This window comes from Galleria mellonella, unplaced genomic scaffold (genome assembly GCF_026898425.1).
Source record: "Galleria mellonella isolate WM207_F2 unplaced genomic scaffold, CSIRO_AGI_GalMel_v1 utg38, whole genome shotgun sequence".
NCBI lineage: Eukaryota > Metazoa > Arthropoda > Insecta > Lepidoptera > Pyralidae > Galleria > Galleria mellonella.
In genome coordinates, this window is record NW_026442090.1 from 2,063,568 (window position 1) to 2,081,403 (window position 17,836).

Sequence of the window (17,836 nt, forward strand, 5' to 3'; positions counted from 1 at the left end):
GCTTGACCGGTTTTATTTATTTTACCTTTAATTTTATTTAAGGTAAAACATCACAAAAGATAAAGCTTAACGGATTTTGTGGTTAACGCTTTATTAACGGTCCATTAAATTTGCTTTAATCCTTCTTATTTTAACAGAATGAAAATATTTAAACTGGTTTAAATAAAAATGAATAAATATAAATAAATATAAATGTAATATGAACAAAATGTTCATTAAATACAAATTAAAATGGTGTCTTGCATAAGGAATATGATAGGTGTCACAGTATATATAGTGTTATGTACATGGTACAACTTTTGTTTGTTAAAATAAAAATAGAATAACAACCCGTGTACGCTATCGATATACGCTAGCGGAGTACCAGTGAGGGATGCCAGGTGAAAATGAAATCAGGTCAATTGGCGCATCATCAGAAACTCACTGGAATATAACCACGATGATTTCCAGCAATCGCGTGATGGTCGACCAGACAGGTTTTTTATAATAAAAATGTAATGGTAACCTCACCTACACTACAACGCAGACCACTTGCTGGTACAGCATCAGTGAGTGATGATGATGACGATGAGAAAGCAAACCAATTGGCCCATTGCAACGAATTCAACAAGGATAAATGAAAACAGTTTATAGGGTGAACCACGTGAAAGTCGATACGATTAGGTATATTGCTAGCAATGGGGCTGTTAGATCGTATTATCAAAAATCCCTTGTCCCCAAGTAAGTACAAGTTATCATGTTTATGGATCTCAATATATATATTACATATAGCAAAGGGAAACTTTGTACAAAAGTTGATTGCTTGGGTACCTCTGTCCCATTCGTGTTTCTACCGTGAAGCAGTTGTGTTTGTATGACTGTGTTTCGGTTTCCTTTCTAAGTTGTATAAAAAAAAATATTCATTACAAGTCAACACAATATTTAGTCTTGCAATATTACTATTTCTTAGATAAGGGAGGTTTTTTTTTACAACTTAGATTGGCAAACGAGCTGACGGCCCACCTGACCGTGGGGTGGTAACCGTCGTCTATAGACATGAGCAGTACTATAGACATAACAGAGTATACTGTTTCGCCCATGATACCCCCCATGCGTTGCCATTCCTGAGGACTCAGGTGTTATTCCTCTGTACCCTGTAAATTCACGCCATATCCCACTCTTCAAACCGAAATACAGACATGCAAACACAACTGCTTCACGGTTGAAACACGAATGAGACAGAGGTACCCAAGCAATCGATTTTTGTACAATGGACACGCGTGTCTCCAATGCTAGCAATATACTTCGTCAGATTGATATATTGAATTAATCACGATTGGTTAATTTATTTGCCTTTATCCTTACTGGTGCTCCACCAGCATATACCGACAACGCAGGCGGAGTTACCACTCTCCAATTTTATGTCATTACTAAAAGAATATCACTATCTTTACGAATTTGTAATTTTCTGTTTAAAATTTGAAATAAGTTTCTAAGGGAGGAAAATATGCTTGTGTTGTTAAATACTTATTCGTTAAAACTGAAGCGTAGATACGAGTACATTCGTACTTAGAAACAGAAGTTTGTCACTCCTACGAGAACTTTCCTCGCCTCGAGCCGCGTAAGCGTTATTTGTCTGCGGCCCTCTATAAGATGAAAGTTGTTCCGCTGAACACCGCCCATTTTCGAGCAAGTAAACTATAAAAGTACATGCAAATCTTAAACTCACACCGATAAATGACGAGATGTTATACATATTTATACATAATTTTTAAGCAATATTTTTTTTTTATTTATTTCAAGGTAACAGTTACATAGACAGTATATATTCTTAGTGCTGCGAAACTGCATTGCAGTTTGTCTGCAGCTCTGCGCTCTTGTACATACAGCTTTTTAAACAATTATAAACTTATATCCTAATTCTATATACTAAACTTATATCTTTATACATACATATACACAGATATGCATATATACACATATATACATATATACATATACATATACACACAGACACACATGCATATACTAAGTGGATGTTACTGGTATGAATATACACTCATACCAGTAAAATCCCCTTTTTCCACAACATTCACTATCTAAATTAAATCTAATACTGTTCTATAAAAAGTTTTTTAACTTTTCTTTTAAAATATTTTAACGTGACATTATTTAATAATCTTATATTTCTCGGTAATACATTATAATATTTTGGAACTAATTGATTTCAGATGTCCTAGATTAAACTCACTAGAGGGAGAGTTTGTACAAAAGTCGTTTGCTTGGGTACCTCTGTGTGTTTCTACCGTGAAGCAGTTGTGTTCATATATAGTGGTTAACAAATAATCTATAACTAAAAATTTTTTATAAAAATATAGTTATACTCAATATTACAAATTACAATTATTTTTACGCGTAATCCTATTTGTTGTTAAATCCCGTTTCTTATCTATTTATCTTAGAATGACTAAGTAACTAAACCTTATATCAACGTACAGCCGAAACCGCTGAATCAAGCAATCAATCTTAATATTTTGCAAGTAGGTTGTTAATAAAATGTAGGTGAACTATAAGAAAGGATTTTTGAAATATCAACTCTTAAGGGGATAAAACTTATAAAATCAACGCATACGAAGCTGCGGGAAAAAAGTAGTAATCCATAAAATATTCGTTAATTTTAAACTTTCGCATTGTTTACATGCATTTAAAAACATTGAGTGTGTAAGTCTAAAATTTAATATAATTAAAGTACTCATTACATTATTAAATCTGTGACCAAAGCATTATCCATAGCGAAGAATTTGTGACAACAAGAACATAACGTTATAAGAAAATTTTGAATTCATAGCAAAAGTTTTTAATAAAGTTACAAAAGTGTTAGGCGTATTAGATAAACGGGGGTAGTTGTCCCCGTAGCCAATATTCCGAGGATTTGCATAAACTGGCATTTGATATTGAAATGTAAATGGGGTTGGCCTGGACCCAATAATGTAATCTTGGCTATCATACCGGCCTTATATCAGTCAGATGATATTACCGGTAAATGATAAGGAAAGTACAGAAATAGATTTCAGTTTTAACTATCTCTAGTTTTTTTCTTTAAAAGATTTTAAGTTGACATTAATAATTTGCATTAATTTATTTTTAAATGTGTCGGCTTTACTCACGATTTAAGTTCGAGAATGTCTAACTAGTTTCGAACTCGATAGGAGCTCTTATTCAAGAGCGCAGTTCACGGCTGTTACGCGAGCAGCACTGCACGACCAGCATGCTGTTCGTCAGCGGCGGTTGCAATGGTGATTGGGCTGATTGTAGTTGGACATCCCCGAGTTGAAAACGTAAATAAACTTGACATAAATAATTACAATTATTAAATTATAATTTATTATCATTGTTTCATTTCATTTCAAGTCTCCCACAGGGAGAATTTGTACAAAAGTCGTTTGCTTGGGTACCTATGTCTCATTCGTGTTTCTACCGTGAAGCAGTTGTGTTTGCACGGGTGGGATATGGCGTTAATTTACACGGCACAGAGGAATAACACTCGAGTCCTCAGGAATGACAATGCCTGGGGGGTATCATGGGCGAAACAGTATACTCTGTTATGTCCTGCTCATGTCTATAGGCGACGGTTACCACTTTCCATCAGGTGGGCCGTCAGCTTGTTTGCCATTCTAAGTTGTATAAAATATATATATATAATCATAAGAATGGGTTTAGAATTAGCGTACATAGCGCGTAACACAAAAAAATGAAGTCAAATTTAGAATCTTATTGTTTTTTAATAGATAGAAGATAATTAAAAATTTCAATTGAAAATCTCATTTCATTAACATTTAACCGATTCCAAAATAAGGAAAGATTTGGAAATAATTAATCTTTGCCCATCGTTTTATATTTTTGAAATCCTTAATTCACTACATTATGTAACTATAACACAAATGATAAAAGTAACATTATATCTGGAAAGAGATTAATTATTGATTATTGGTTCGAAGATTTTGTTATCATAAACACTCACAGAGTACGTCAAAGGAATAATATTGTACAGGTATAATAAATAACACTTTGAAAAAAAATTTTAAAAAAATTCGCGGTTCAAGTTTAAGCAATAAGAAGTATAACAATGTATGCTTGATCTTGTTTTTGAGTAGTAAGTGTTGTTGTTTTTACCTTAACAGGAACAACATTGTTGGAAACAACACAAGCAAACAATGCTGTTTTTGAACTTTGCATGGATATACAGTATCGTTACATAAGATAGGTGTAAGGTATGGTAGATATATATATATATATATATATATATATATATTCAATTATTAACTAATATTATTTTCACTTTCATTATTATATGTATTGTAGCATTCTTGTTTTGGATACAAATATATATTTTTAATAGTTTAATACATATTCTCGCGCCCACACATCCAACAACATAATGTACACAAACTTCAAATCTAAGATAGGTATTATAAAAGTCGTATATCTATTAAAATACGTCTCTTCAAATATTAAATGACAATCAAAACATAAAACGTCTACGCCCACCCACTGAAACAAACAACAAAACAATACGTGTATATTATTTGAGTAAAACAAAATAATACGTTATTTGTCAACATAAATTCATATCGACTGCAAATAATCGGTTGAAGTTGAATGTCCACGTCGGTCGTATATTAAAGGCACTTAAAAACTTTTACAGAGAAATGTAACGTTTTATGAATGTTATACTGGCTGAGACGCGTGGCTTTGCTCGCGTTAATTGTGTATAATATAATAATTCTTGTAGAATATGGTCCATCTGTTTGTTTATGCGAGATTGAGCAGCAAACATTCAAATATGTGACAATGTAAAGTAAATTTAAATGTCTCTCGAAACTATTGTACATATAATCACTAGATTTTGCCTGCAATTTTGTCCGGGTAACTGAGATAATGTTTAATGACCCTGGTCAACCAATCAGTCTTTTCACATCTCACTTAACTATAAGACTATTGGCTGAAGCATTTAGATGCTAAGAGGTAACAAACAAACAAATTCATTTTACAATTTTTTTTTAATGAAATGCTAACCTTGGCTGTGCTATCGGCATACGCTAACGGAGTATCAGTAAAAAATGACAGGTGAGGATGGAAACATATCAGCTGACTCTTCGTAACGAATTCAACTAGAATAAAACACAATGATTACTAAGAGGAACCGCGTGGAAGTCGACCTGATTGGGTATATTGCTAGCAACGGGGATTAACGTCCCCATCACTAACAATCCCTATTCTTTATAATAGAAAGGATAATGTGGATATAATAATAAAACTGTATTTATCTCTTACGACATTTATTTGATAAAACAGGCATACGTACATTGAGACGCAAGACTATTTTCAATCGACTTCAAAAAATGAGGTAGTTTCCAATTCGATTGTATTTTTTTGTTTGTTACCTCATAATTCCATCAGTTATAAACCATTATCGTCTTCCCACCCGTACCCCAAATATTATTTGGGGTCGGCATTATATAGTTTTCTCTTCCGTTCTTCTCTATTCGCAGACATTTCCGCATTCACCCCCTATTCTGATTATATTATCTTTTACAGTTAACAGTTATAAACCGATTTGGATTTTTTTTATCTAAGATTTTCAGATATTTTCAGATAGGTAGGATTCCCATAGAATTTTTTCCAAAATCATTTCAATAGTTTACTTGAAAAATTAAAATAACTGGCTTTATGACAATTGAAGTCTGTTTTTTTTGTGGAACTCAATCTAATAAAATTTTATTTATGATCTTGTCAAATATTAGTTACTATTTACTCGTACTACTAATCTACATATTAATAAAAAATCTTTGTACCCCTTTTTATGAAAATTGTACGGACGGAGGAGTTTATATAGAGAAGCAGTGTAGAATACTAATGTTTTTTTTTTTTTAATTATGCATAAAAGTACATTAAATCAATAAAAAAAAATACATACACTATTATGTATTTGACACACACACGTATATATACTCTTTTGTTTATTGTTAAAGTTTGTGGTCAAATTGAGAATAGATAATAGTGTTTGTCTTTAATATTATTTGTCTATAGTCTTACTGCATGTCAAATATAACAATAATAATTGATTACAATATATGTTATGGTCGAATTTCGACCTCCGAGTGACTACTAATTTAATTAAATAGGTAGCTGCAACATTACCAACTCATAAGTCGTAATTGTGGAAATTACCTGCAAATATAAAGAAAAAACAAAATACATTAACTTCACTGGAATAACAAGATCTGTAATAAATAATTAATTTGTATTTCATAGTTTATTGTTATCATATTATCGTACTGTTTGTTTTGACTACTATAATTAAGACGAATCTGAACACGTCAATTTTAATACTTTTTGTACTAGAGGTGACTATGAAATGAAAAGAAATGCAGTGAAACATAGAACCTTCTCTTTATTGAAGTCGGTTATCAATATCGTCTTAAGGCGATCCTTACGGGACTAGTCAACCGATTTTAAAGAAATTTTATAAATATGTATTGTTAACTCTAATTTGAGAAAAAGGATGTCAAAATTTCTCCACAGCTAGTGTGTTCTGAAGTTGGTTTAAGTCTTAATCATCTGATGTTTTTCCCAACAAATCAGCATTTGAAAGAAAAATTGTTGAACAATGCATTTTAATTTTAAATGCATTATAATGATTTTTTATGCAATTTAAATGGCAAACAAGCTGACGACCCACTTGATGGACAGTGGTAACCATCGCCTATAGACATGAACAGTACCATCGACATACCATGGCGCCCATGTTACACTCTATGCGTTGCTATTTCTGAAGACTAATATGTTATGCCTTTGTACCCCATAATTTCATTGCGATATCCCACCCTTCAAACCGAAACACAGCTTCGCAAACGCATCTGTTTCACAACAGAATCACACAGACAGAGATATATCTTTATATCAAGTTTTCTGTAGACTTTGGCCGTCAAGTAACCATGATAAGAGGAGGGAGAAAGATCGTAAGTAATGAAAATCGAAAAGCCCCATTGCTGCCAATATACCGTCATGGCAACATCCACGTGGATCCCTTGAAACTATCATGGTTAATTATTTGAAATTGTCACAATGGGTCAACTGATATGCTTTCATCCTCACTGATCATCTCTCAGTGGTATCCAGCTAGCGTATACCGATAGCGAAACCATTCGATTTTCATTAATTAGAATAAAACTATGATAAAAGTATTATAATTGTGAGATAGATGATGGATTTATATAAAAGGCAAATTAATATTTGTGGCTACTTACATTAAGTATAGTTTTCCGTGTTATATTGAAACTTACTCCGCTCAGTGCCACCGGAGCGTATTTAATCTGCATTTGAAATCTTTGCACCTGCATAAAATAAATTAATGTTCTACAGTAAACTGAAACCTACCAGAGGGAGACATTGTACAAAATTGCTTTTTTTTTATTTTTTTTTTGCTTTGGTACCTCTTTCCCATTCGTGTTTCAACCGTGAAGCAATTGTGTTTGCATGGCTGTGTTTCGGTTTGAAGAGTGGGATATGGCGTGAATTTACTGGGTACAGAGGAATAACACCTGAGTCCTCAGGAATGGCAACGCATGGGGGGTATCATGGGCGAAACAGTATACTCTGTTATGTCCATGGTACTGCTCATGTCTATAGGCGACGGTTAGCACTTTCCATCAGGAGGGCCGTCAGCTTGTTTGCCATTCTAAGTTGTATAAAAAAAAACCTACAAATATTAAATTATATTCATTCTCACACGCTTGAAATTTTCTCCCACGAACGTTCAGGCTGTAGAATGAGCTCCCTGTCGCGGTTTTTTCTAGAGTCTGCAGTATGGGGTTCTTCAAAAACTTACTATATATTAAGATTTCTTCATGGTAGTCAACGCGTACGTGACACCTATAGTGTTGCAGGCGTCTACAGGCTACAGTGATCGTTTACCATTAGACGGGCTGTATGCTTGCTGACCACCTTTGTGGTACAATTTTTTTTTAACTTTTACAATGTTATGTCATTCTATAAGGATAAAACAGTTTAATATCTAAAATAGGTGTGTATTAGGTTTGTTGTTTTTATGAATAAGGGAGTAAGATTTTATATTGGATGTGAAAATATCTCATAATAAACCATAACTCTCTCATCTCCTAACTAACTCTAGTTAGTTCTACTAGAGCTCTCTAAATAACGCAATATGTGCCAGTTTTCGTTATGATAGTTTTCGATAGAAATTATCTCTGTCACCATCTACCATCCCAATGAATTTCCAACCCAAATAATCACGTTTTAGAGAGGTGCAGCAATTCAGAAAAGATTTCTCCCCTAAATACTCATATTTTGCAACGAGCTGAGATGAATAAAAATTGCCATGTGATACTGGCATACAATGGGTCACCCCGTTCTTTACCATTGGTGTAGTAGAGGTGACTAAGAAAACTTAATAGTCAAGCGATGGGCAGTATCGTCGCTCTTAAAACATCACCAAAGCCTAACAAAACCTATGGGGGAGATCTATGTTCAGTAATAAACAATAATATGATGAGGCTGATATGATATGTCTATAGGCGACGGTTACCACTTTTCATCAGGTGAGCCGTCAGCTTGTTTGCCATGTTTATTATGGCAAACAAGCTGACGGCCCATCTATGTTTTATTTACAAGTGAATACACTGTGACACCTATGGTATTAGATAACATCAATCATGTTGCACATACTTATGGATATTACTTACATCGTAAGTTACTTTATCCTAATTTAACACGAAGAATATTTGAGATACTGATTCACACAGCTTAAGTAATGGAACACAGCTAGTATTATATCGAGAAGTATGCTTATTTGCCATTATTGTTTGTAAAAAAAAACATAAATGAAAAAAACATAAAAAAACACCAATCATCAAACAGAATTTTCAGCTCTTTAAAACAAAATATTTAAATTATATGTTACCTCTATAGAATATTCCGACGATGGTACATCATACAAGGCAACCAATGGTTTCCTTGCCACTATATTAATGTTAGCCGCCATTAAAGAGGTCACGAAACATCTTACGATTAAATATATAGTAGAATAAATGTAGTAAACAGCGCGATAGACTGTTCTAATGTCACTGAAAATAAAATGTATTTATTTATTTATTTGTAGGATTACCAACATAAGATACAGCTAAACATTTCAAAACAATACACTGGTAGATCAAATCCAACTGTTCTAACATTTATAGGCAACCACAGCATGCCTTGTGTTTGTGTTTGTATATTAAATGTATATTATATATATAATTTTTTAGGATTCTGTACCAAAAAGGTACAAATGTACTCTTATAGTACGACTTTCTCAATCCATTCATTCATTTGTTACAGCGCTATTTCTCAACAACCACTTATACTATTGATTTGAAATTTGGAAAAGTTTTACATGTTGTTGGCTTGTATATGTTAATTAATTAAATTAATTAATTAAATATCGTCATGTTATGATAAAAAGTTCATTTTTTACACTATCTATACGTATTATAGTTTAATAAATAAATATTTATAACATTTTACTTTACTGTTTCTTAAAGCGTATATCTTACTAATTAATATTTCTCTAATAAACAAGCATAATATGGGAATCTTATATTATAGAAAATTTTATTAAAGTACTTACTCCTTAATTATTGTGTGATTACATCCAAATGCTTTACCCTGAGCTTGACTGTAAAAAAAGTCAGTATATATAATACATACCGTTTAAAAAATGTTAAAATACCTTTTGCTTTGGGCTTTTATAGTAGGATTTATGATGAACGAAATGTTAAGCTCCATTTATTTGCCCAATTTTTGTAGGTACATTTTTTTACAACATTAGGTAGGTAAAAACAAGAAATTGAGCCCGAAAATTCGGAATTTCATTTTTTTTTTTATACAACATAGAATGGCAAACAGGCTGACGGCCAACCTGATGGAAAGTGGTAACCGTCGCCTATAGACATGAGTAGTACCATGGACATAACAAAGTATACTGTTTTGCCCATAATACCCCCATGCGTTGCCATTCCTGAGGACTCAGGTGTTATTCCTCTGTACCAGTAAATTCACGCCATATCCCACCCTTCAAACCGAAACACAGCCATGCAAACACAACTGCTTCACGGTTGAAACACGATTTCATGGTAGACCCCCCTGTACCTTGCTGCCTGATATTCCATTATTACAGTAGGCTACTATATCCTGGTCTTAAGTAGATATTGTGATTAATTCCTGGTGAATACGCTACGATTTTACAACTTTTCTGACTTTATCCTCATCTATTAACAATCACTGGGAAACCCATACCATAATAACGCAAGATGGGTTACCATTCTATTTTCATCCATTAAATAAACTAATAATGACTAAACAAGAAATAAATAATTGTTTGATTAGAATTATTTTGTCTGTGACTACCGTCACTATTATTACCGGACGTTCCACAACCTTTCATATTAGCCATCAATCTCCGACTGCCATTTTGTTCACGCACGTTTTGCGACATGTGTTTCATCTCAACGAAGTATCTTCAGGCAAATTATTAGAACGCTGCACGGAACCTAGTGTTAATAACCTTTCGGCACTCAAACTGCGAAATTCGCACTAGCGGAATTAAACAAAATAATTATAACCAACCGTGTGGTCCCAGCATAGAATAGGCCACCCCTTCCTTTCGATTCGAATTCGAATCAACTAAGGGAGGGCGAGAACTGGGCAGCATCGTCCCTCTCTAAAGCCTAATTGCGGTTGCCAACTCACCTGCCAAGCGTGGCTACTACTGACAAAACCCCCAAGCTTATGTTTAATAGTAGACAGTTAAAGGCTGATATGACGGTATGATATGATAACTTCTAACCACTGATATGGTCTTCCACAAAATAACACCTAAAATAGTAAAATAAATAAACTACACTCGCTTACTACTTACTGAATGGTATTATATAACTGCCAACAAGTGAAATACAGGTAAACGAAGAAGGTAACCAGACACATGCTGCTCATGTGAGAATCTACTTCTGAAATCAGAGCCGCTGCACGGGAGTACAGCAAACGGAGTCGTTTCCAGTTCTTCTGAAAGCCATACGTACAAATACTATCTAGATATTAAAATATATTTACGTCTTAAATATGTTAATAGTGTTGATTGTTTTTTTTTTTAAATGGGCGATAATGGAATGGTAACTTCACCCGCGCTATCGGTATACGCTGGCGGGACACCAGTGAGAGATGATAGGTGACGATGAAAGTAGGCCAGTTAGGCCATCGTGACGAATTCCACTAGAATTAACTACGATGGTTTCCAGGAGGAACCGCGTGGAGGTCGACTTGATAATGGGTCATTTAGACCTCATTACTAACAATCCCTTCCCCCCAGTAGTGATTATGGCACTTGGTTAAACTTTGTATACAGATTGATATTGTTAGAAAACACTTGTACTTCTTGTATATATTTCTAACTGCGGTTGCACCCATCTGCCATCTGCCAAACGCCTGCCTGGCAAAACCCTTTTCTGAGGAAGGCATGTGTTCAACAGTGGACAGTTTTTTTTATTTTTTTATTGGATGAAAATGGAATGGTAACCCCGCCCGCGCTAACGGCATACGCTGGCGGGGTACCAGTGAAGGGTGATCGATGAGGATGAAAACAGGCCAATTAGCCTATCATGATGAATTAATCAGGAATTAACCATGATAGTTTCTAGGGGGAAACTCGAGGAGGTCGACCTGGTTGAGTATATTGCTAGCAATGGGATTTTCAGTCTTCATTACTAACAATCCCTTTCCCCCCGACAGTGGACAGTTAGTAGTGGACAGCTGACATGATAATAATGATGACTAGTACACTCACAAAATAGGCTTTATAATAAATACCTGAATTATTTCGCCGTTTGGGGCATTCCTATGTTTTCTAATAATAAACTAGCCACCCGCCCTGGCCTTGCTCAGGTGTAGTAATAAAGAAAATGAGATTCAATTTATCAATCTGTCACTTTTATCAACATTTTTAAATTACTACCTTCTTTTTTCAATCTTACTAGATTGATTGTCAAACGTATAATGTTAAAAGAAATAAAGATCTCCATAAATATCGTCACGAAAAATTTAAAACGTCTCTACTTGTATACCGTGACGATAAAATCTTACGATATTATACCTTGCTACGGTAAATAGTAATAACGTCCAATTACTTTTATAATTAAAAATAAAAACATAAATTTTTTTATACAACTTAGTATAGCAAACAAGCTGACGGTCCACCTGATGGAAAGTGGTAACCGCCGCCTATAGACATGAGCAGTACCATGGACATAACAGAGTATACTGTTTCACCCATGATACCCCCCAATATTTAAATGCTAAACTATAGTAGAAATAAATCACAACATTACCTTCTTTTCACTACTATTCGTGTATATAATTTTATTTAAAATCTGAAAGTACGTTACAAGGTATGTACTAACTGACATTAAAAGCACATCACTGAAACACCAGAGAAATATCGCCTGGATATTTGCAATCTGAAACAATATAACACTACAATTATTAGCTATGTAATCCCAGATAGAATGGACCATCCCTTCCTTTTCTTTCCCATAGGTGTTGTAAGAGGCAACTAAGAATTTAATGGTCGAGTGATGAGTAGTAGCGACCCTCTTAAAACATCATCAAAATCTATATTCGTTTGTTGACCTGCCTGTCAAGTATGGCAACTATTGGCAAAACCCCCCCAAGGGGGAGGCCTATATTTAGCAACGGACAATTAAGGGTTGATATGATGATGACAGTACTATTATTTATGGTGATTCGTCATCATCATCATTTAAGCCATTATCCGTCCACTGCTGAACATAAGCCTTCCCCATAGACTACCATAAAGAACAGTCCTGAGCCACCTGCATCTACTGATTCCCTTCAACACAATTCAGGTCGTCCATCAAGTGGGTGGTCGTTCTACACTGCGTTTACGTGTACATGGTCGCCACTCAAGAACCTGGAAAACCTGGGGAAGAACCCCATCGGTTGTCGGTTCTTCGAGCTATGTGAATAGCCCATTGCCACTTCAGCTTGCTTATAGTGATTACATTAATACATATACTTTTTCAACATACTACTTGGAACAATCAATAAGCTATTGGCTCTGATGGAAATATGTAGGTATCTCTTATTGAGATGATCAGCAACAATGTAAAGCCAAGAGGATTTAGTTTTTTTTTATTCGTCTTTTAATTAGCTTTTTGTTTGCTACTTCGTACGCAAATATTTCAGAAGTAGAGAAATCAATTATATAGACCTTTTTTAGATAGTAAAACATACACCAGATATTAAAATAAATCTTCAGAAATTCAACTGTGAAACCTGCAGTCAATTTTGTTCAGTAATCTTTGTATGGTCTCGAAACAAATATGAGACAGGCGGACATTTTAAGAAGGATTACGCTCTTTTCTTGAAGGTTGTTCGTTTATTATATTCAGGACCCGGTACTCGGGAGTGCCGGGTCCTGAATGTAATACCCTCATAACGCAAACTGTATTATAAGGACCCGGGTTCGAATCTCGGTCGGGCCAATTTAGGAAACGGACTTTTCTAAATTGGGTTGGATCCGAGTATAGTTATGTCTCCAGATGTTTGTTGCCTTGCCACGATACCCTACCTTATGGACCAATTATTGGAGTGAATTTGTAGTTTTTTAAAATCTAAGTGAAGTTCCTGGTGGTAGAAATAGAAGATGTAACAATAGAAACACCTTTTGTAAATAAATAAAATAAAAGTGTGATAATCAAATTGAACTTACCTGCAAAAGAACTCCTATCCAGACGTTATAAGGTATATATTTAAAATAATCGACATGGACAAATGAATAATATTTCTCGAAGAAATCACTTATGTTATCCGGTTTACCGAAACATCGGAAGGCCAATTGTGAAAATAGCATGCTATTGAATATGTATTCCACTAAAACAATAATAGACTTTGTTAAATGTATTGTAAAATTTTCGATTACGTTACGTACGTCATTTCGTCAAATTTAAATTTAGTACTTTTTATCATCATCATATCAGCTTTTAACTGTCCACTGTTGAACATAAGCATCCCCCTTGGGGGGTTTTGCCAATAGTTGTCATTCTTGGCAGGCGAATTGGCAACCGCAGTTATGCTTTAGAGGCGTTTTAAGAGGAACACTGCTGCTCGTCCTTCACCCTCCCTTAGACGACTTTTACGACACTCACGGGATAGAAAGGGGTGGCCCATTCTATGCCGGGACCGCACGGCCAAGTACTTTTTATACTAATCGTAAATTAACATTAATATCATCAAAATGAAAATAAATTGATACAGGTTTAAAACCTAGTACAGGCACCAGCTCCCACAAATAATATTGTTAAAACGTTTTGCAAGTTATATATATTAAGTCCTTAATTGTTTGTAGTAAGAAATAATAATAAATAATAATACTTGTAAAGAAATAAAAAATAATAATTAAACTTAAATATAGAATAGGCCACCCCTTCCTTTCCCATGGCTGTTGAAAGAGGCAACTAAGGAAACTTAATGGTCGAGGGATTAGTATCAGTATCCCTCTTAAAACATCTCTAAAAGCCTAATTGCGGTTGCCAACCACTACTGGCAAAACTCCTCTTATGGGAAAACCTTATTTTTACCAGTTGACAGTCAATGGCTGAAATGATGATGAAATTTGAAAACGCTACAATTTCGAATTAAATACAAATTAACAAAATGTTCATTCTCTAAATTACGATTATTATTAATCGATCAAAAATAATACAACTAAATTAAAAATATTTAAAAAGAAATAACTTACCAAATAATAAAGTGAATACTATAATTAAAATAATATCACACTTTTTTGCGACAGTTTTCGAAATTTTAATTTCCGCTAATGACAACTCGATTCTTGCGATATTTTTCATAATAACACACCAGTTTCTGCCTAGTTTCATTATTATAAAAGCTGTCATTAAATTCGTCGCGCTAAATAGGAATAAAGCTAAAAAAAATACTTTACTTTCAGATTAATTTTTTTTTATGTGAAATATTTGAAAACCTACTTGCGCCTTATCAGATGGTGAGAGATCCCTACAGTCCATAGACACTAACTACATCAGAGGAATTGTCTATACATTAGTGATCTTCTATAAAGATACATATTCTTTTTTTTAATATATTTAGGTTTTATATGTTTGAATACTCGTACCCCGATTTTATAATCACAATTTTATTATTATTTTATACATTAGTACATTTATGTCACAGACAATTAACATACGACCCATTTGATATTAAACAGTTACCGTCGTCAATAGAAACATGTAACGCAGTGGTATCATATGTCCGTTGCCGGTTCTGAAGAAACTTTAGTAAAAATAAAAATGGAGCCTTGAATTCCGTACAACTGTGCTTCTACCGAGAATTACATTGCCATGTAAATTTTGTAAAAAAAAAAAGAATTATTACGCAATAAAAATAATAAATTAAAAAACATTTCAAAATATCGTACTTTACGAAAGATGGCCTTATCACTTAAAATAGCAATCTCTATCAGATATGATAGAAAGTGGTTATAGACTAAAAAATAGGTAGACTACGCACGATTGATACAAATAATTTAATATACATACATACGTACAAGTGTAAACACAAAACACATACCAGAAGGAGACTTTGTACAAATATTTGTTGCTTAAGTACCTTTGTCCAATTCATGTTTCTATCGTGAAGCAGTTGTGTTTGCATGGCTGTGTTTTGGTTTGGAGGGCAGTGAATTTACAGGGTACAAAGGAACAACACCTGAGTCCTCAGGAATAGCAACGCATGGGGGGTATCACGGGCGAAACAGTATACTCTGTTATATCCATGGTACTGTTCACGTCTATAGGCGATGGTTACCACTTTCCATCAGGTGTGCCGTCAGCTTATTTGCCATTCTAAGTCGCATAAAAAACATACATACAAATGCATACACGTACATAATATACATTATACACATTCTTAAAGATGAATTAATATATTTGGATCTCTATATTAGAATTATCATTTGGTTTTTGATCTCCGGCGAATAGGGGGGTGTTCGGTGGCTCAAAAACTCACGGACAACAAGAGAGGTGTGGGCAGGGGCATTGTCAATTTTTAGAGACTGAGCACATCGACGTAGAATTTTCCATCAACTGTCTGGCCTGGAGGGACGAATTCTTGATGGACAAGAACATCGAAAAAAACAATCAACATTGTCTTGACAAATATACATACACAAAGACGCGCTGCTCTTCCGAAGATGCCGACGGGGTTTCGTTTCTTATTTATATGGATGTTAGGGACATAAGAAATGCCTCCCCACTCCTCTTTCTCGCATTCCAGACACTTTTATACGAACTTTCCGGACAGAGTAATTCTTAAAGATAAATTAAAATATTTGCATCACTATATTAGAATTATCATTTGATCTGTGCTACTACAATTTTTAGAGACTGCAACACGATATGTAAAAGTTAAATTACAATATTTAATTACAAATATACATACACAAAGACCGAAGATTCTTATTTATATGGATGAGCATAAGAAATGTGGACATTGTGGTAATGATTTGTCCCAGATACGTTAGTAAAAAATATAAGAAGTAACCAGATTTTAAATTGAATCTGTAACAAAAAATATTATATAATTAACTGTCATTTCCGACAATTGTTCATACAACGACGAAATTGTATCTCGCAACGTCGTTATCACTATAATATTATTATAAACTATTTATTATATTAAAACTAATATATAAATATATATTTATACTTTATGACTTTTTAAGAGTGCAGTAACTTTAGTGAATGATTTATATTTCATGAATTTTTTTTAAGGTGTGCCCTTAAAAACTTTAGTAGATGACAATTAATTAATAAACTACTAACAATAATAATGTTATTTGCCGTGTGATCCCGGCGTAGAATAGGCCACCCCTTTCCTGTGGCTGTTGTAAAAGGCGACTAAAGGGACTCAGTGATCGAAGAATGGGGGGGGGTAGTGTCTCTCATCACCAAATACTAACTGCGGTTGCTAATCCGCCTACCAAGTGTAGCAACTACTGGAAAACCGCCTATAGGCGGAGGCCTAGTTTAACAGTGGACAGTTAACGGCTAATATGATGGTGATGATGATGAAAACGGTATAAAATGTGTGTTTTTGTGTGTTAAAAGAAGGAAACTAGAACAGTGAAATACAGCCGAAAGAGAACAATAGTAGAATGTATCAATTTTGAATTTGGTAAACAATAATATAAAACTATAAACAAATTAAGCTGCCTGAGCTCCACATCTATGTTGTAACCGAACTCAATAATTTTAAAAGTACCTCAGTTTTGTGAAAGAAGATTGATCTAATCCTTCAATTGGAAAAAACCCCATCCATCTACAAAGACGCATGGCTCGCCGGAGGCAGTTATGCATCTCGCATTTTGATAATTTTTTTTGAAATCGTGACTTGCTGTGTTTGTAAGAACTGAAAATAAAATGAAATATAAGAAAAAAATTAAAGGAAGAGATGTAAACTTGATACATCCATTCCATAATTTTTTTTTAATTTTTCAATTAAAATGGTATACGTTAGTCTACTTGAGGAAAAGGGGCAATCGTCGCCTATGCAAATGAACCATGAATCACGGACTTCACAGCATATACTATTACGGTAGTAATAATCATGCATTGCTGTTATAAATAATAACGTAAACCTTATTGATTGGTAAAAGAATTATCAAAATCGGTCTACAATTGTACACACAAAAATATTGCATAACATA

General features: G+C 34.0%; 1 protein-coding gene across 1 annotated transcript; it reads right to left on the minus strand.

Annotated features, from left to right (window-relative positions):
* Positions 1–6,156: 6,156 nt before the first annotated feature.
* On the minus strand, positions 6,157–17,486 carry LOC113523048 (gustatory receptor for sugar taste 64e-like). Its single transcript, XM_052897711.1, has 7 exons — positions 17,392–17,486; positions 13,823–13,964; positions 12,420–12,548; positions 10,958–11,100; positions 8,963–9,125; positions 7,290–7,376; positions 6,157–6,210 (listed from the first exon to the last, which is right to left on the minus strand). The coding sequence occupies exons 1-7, from the start codon at positions 17,484–17,486 to the stop codon at positions 6,157–6,159; spliced, it is 813 nt and encodes a 270-aa protein (XP_052753671.1).
* Positions 17,487–17,836: the final 350 nt, after the last annotated feature.

Bases quoted from the DNA above. Each gene is read 5' to 3' on its own strand.
- LOC113523048 (XM_052897711.1), bottom strand. From the start codon at position 17,486: ATGCATAACTGCCTCCGGCGAGCCATGCGTCTTTGTAGATGGATGGGG. The intron at 11,101-12,419 runs GTAATGTTGTGA...TATGGCTTTCAG, and splicing joins CGAATAGTAGTGAAAAGAAG to AAGAACTGGAAACGACTCCG. The intron at 6,211-7,289 runs GTAAGTAGCCAC...TTATATTTGCAG, and splicing joins CACGGAAAACTATACTTAAT to GTAATTTCCACAATTACGAC.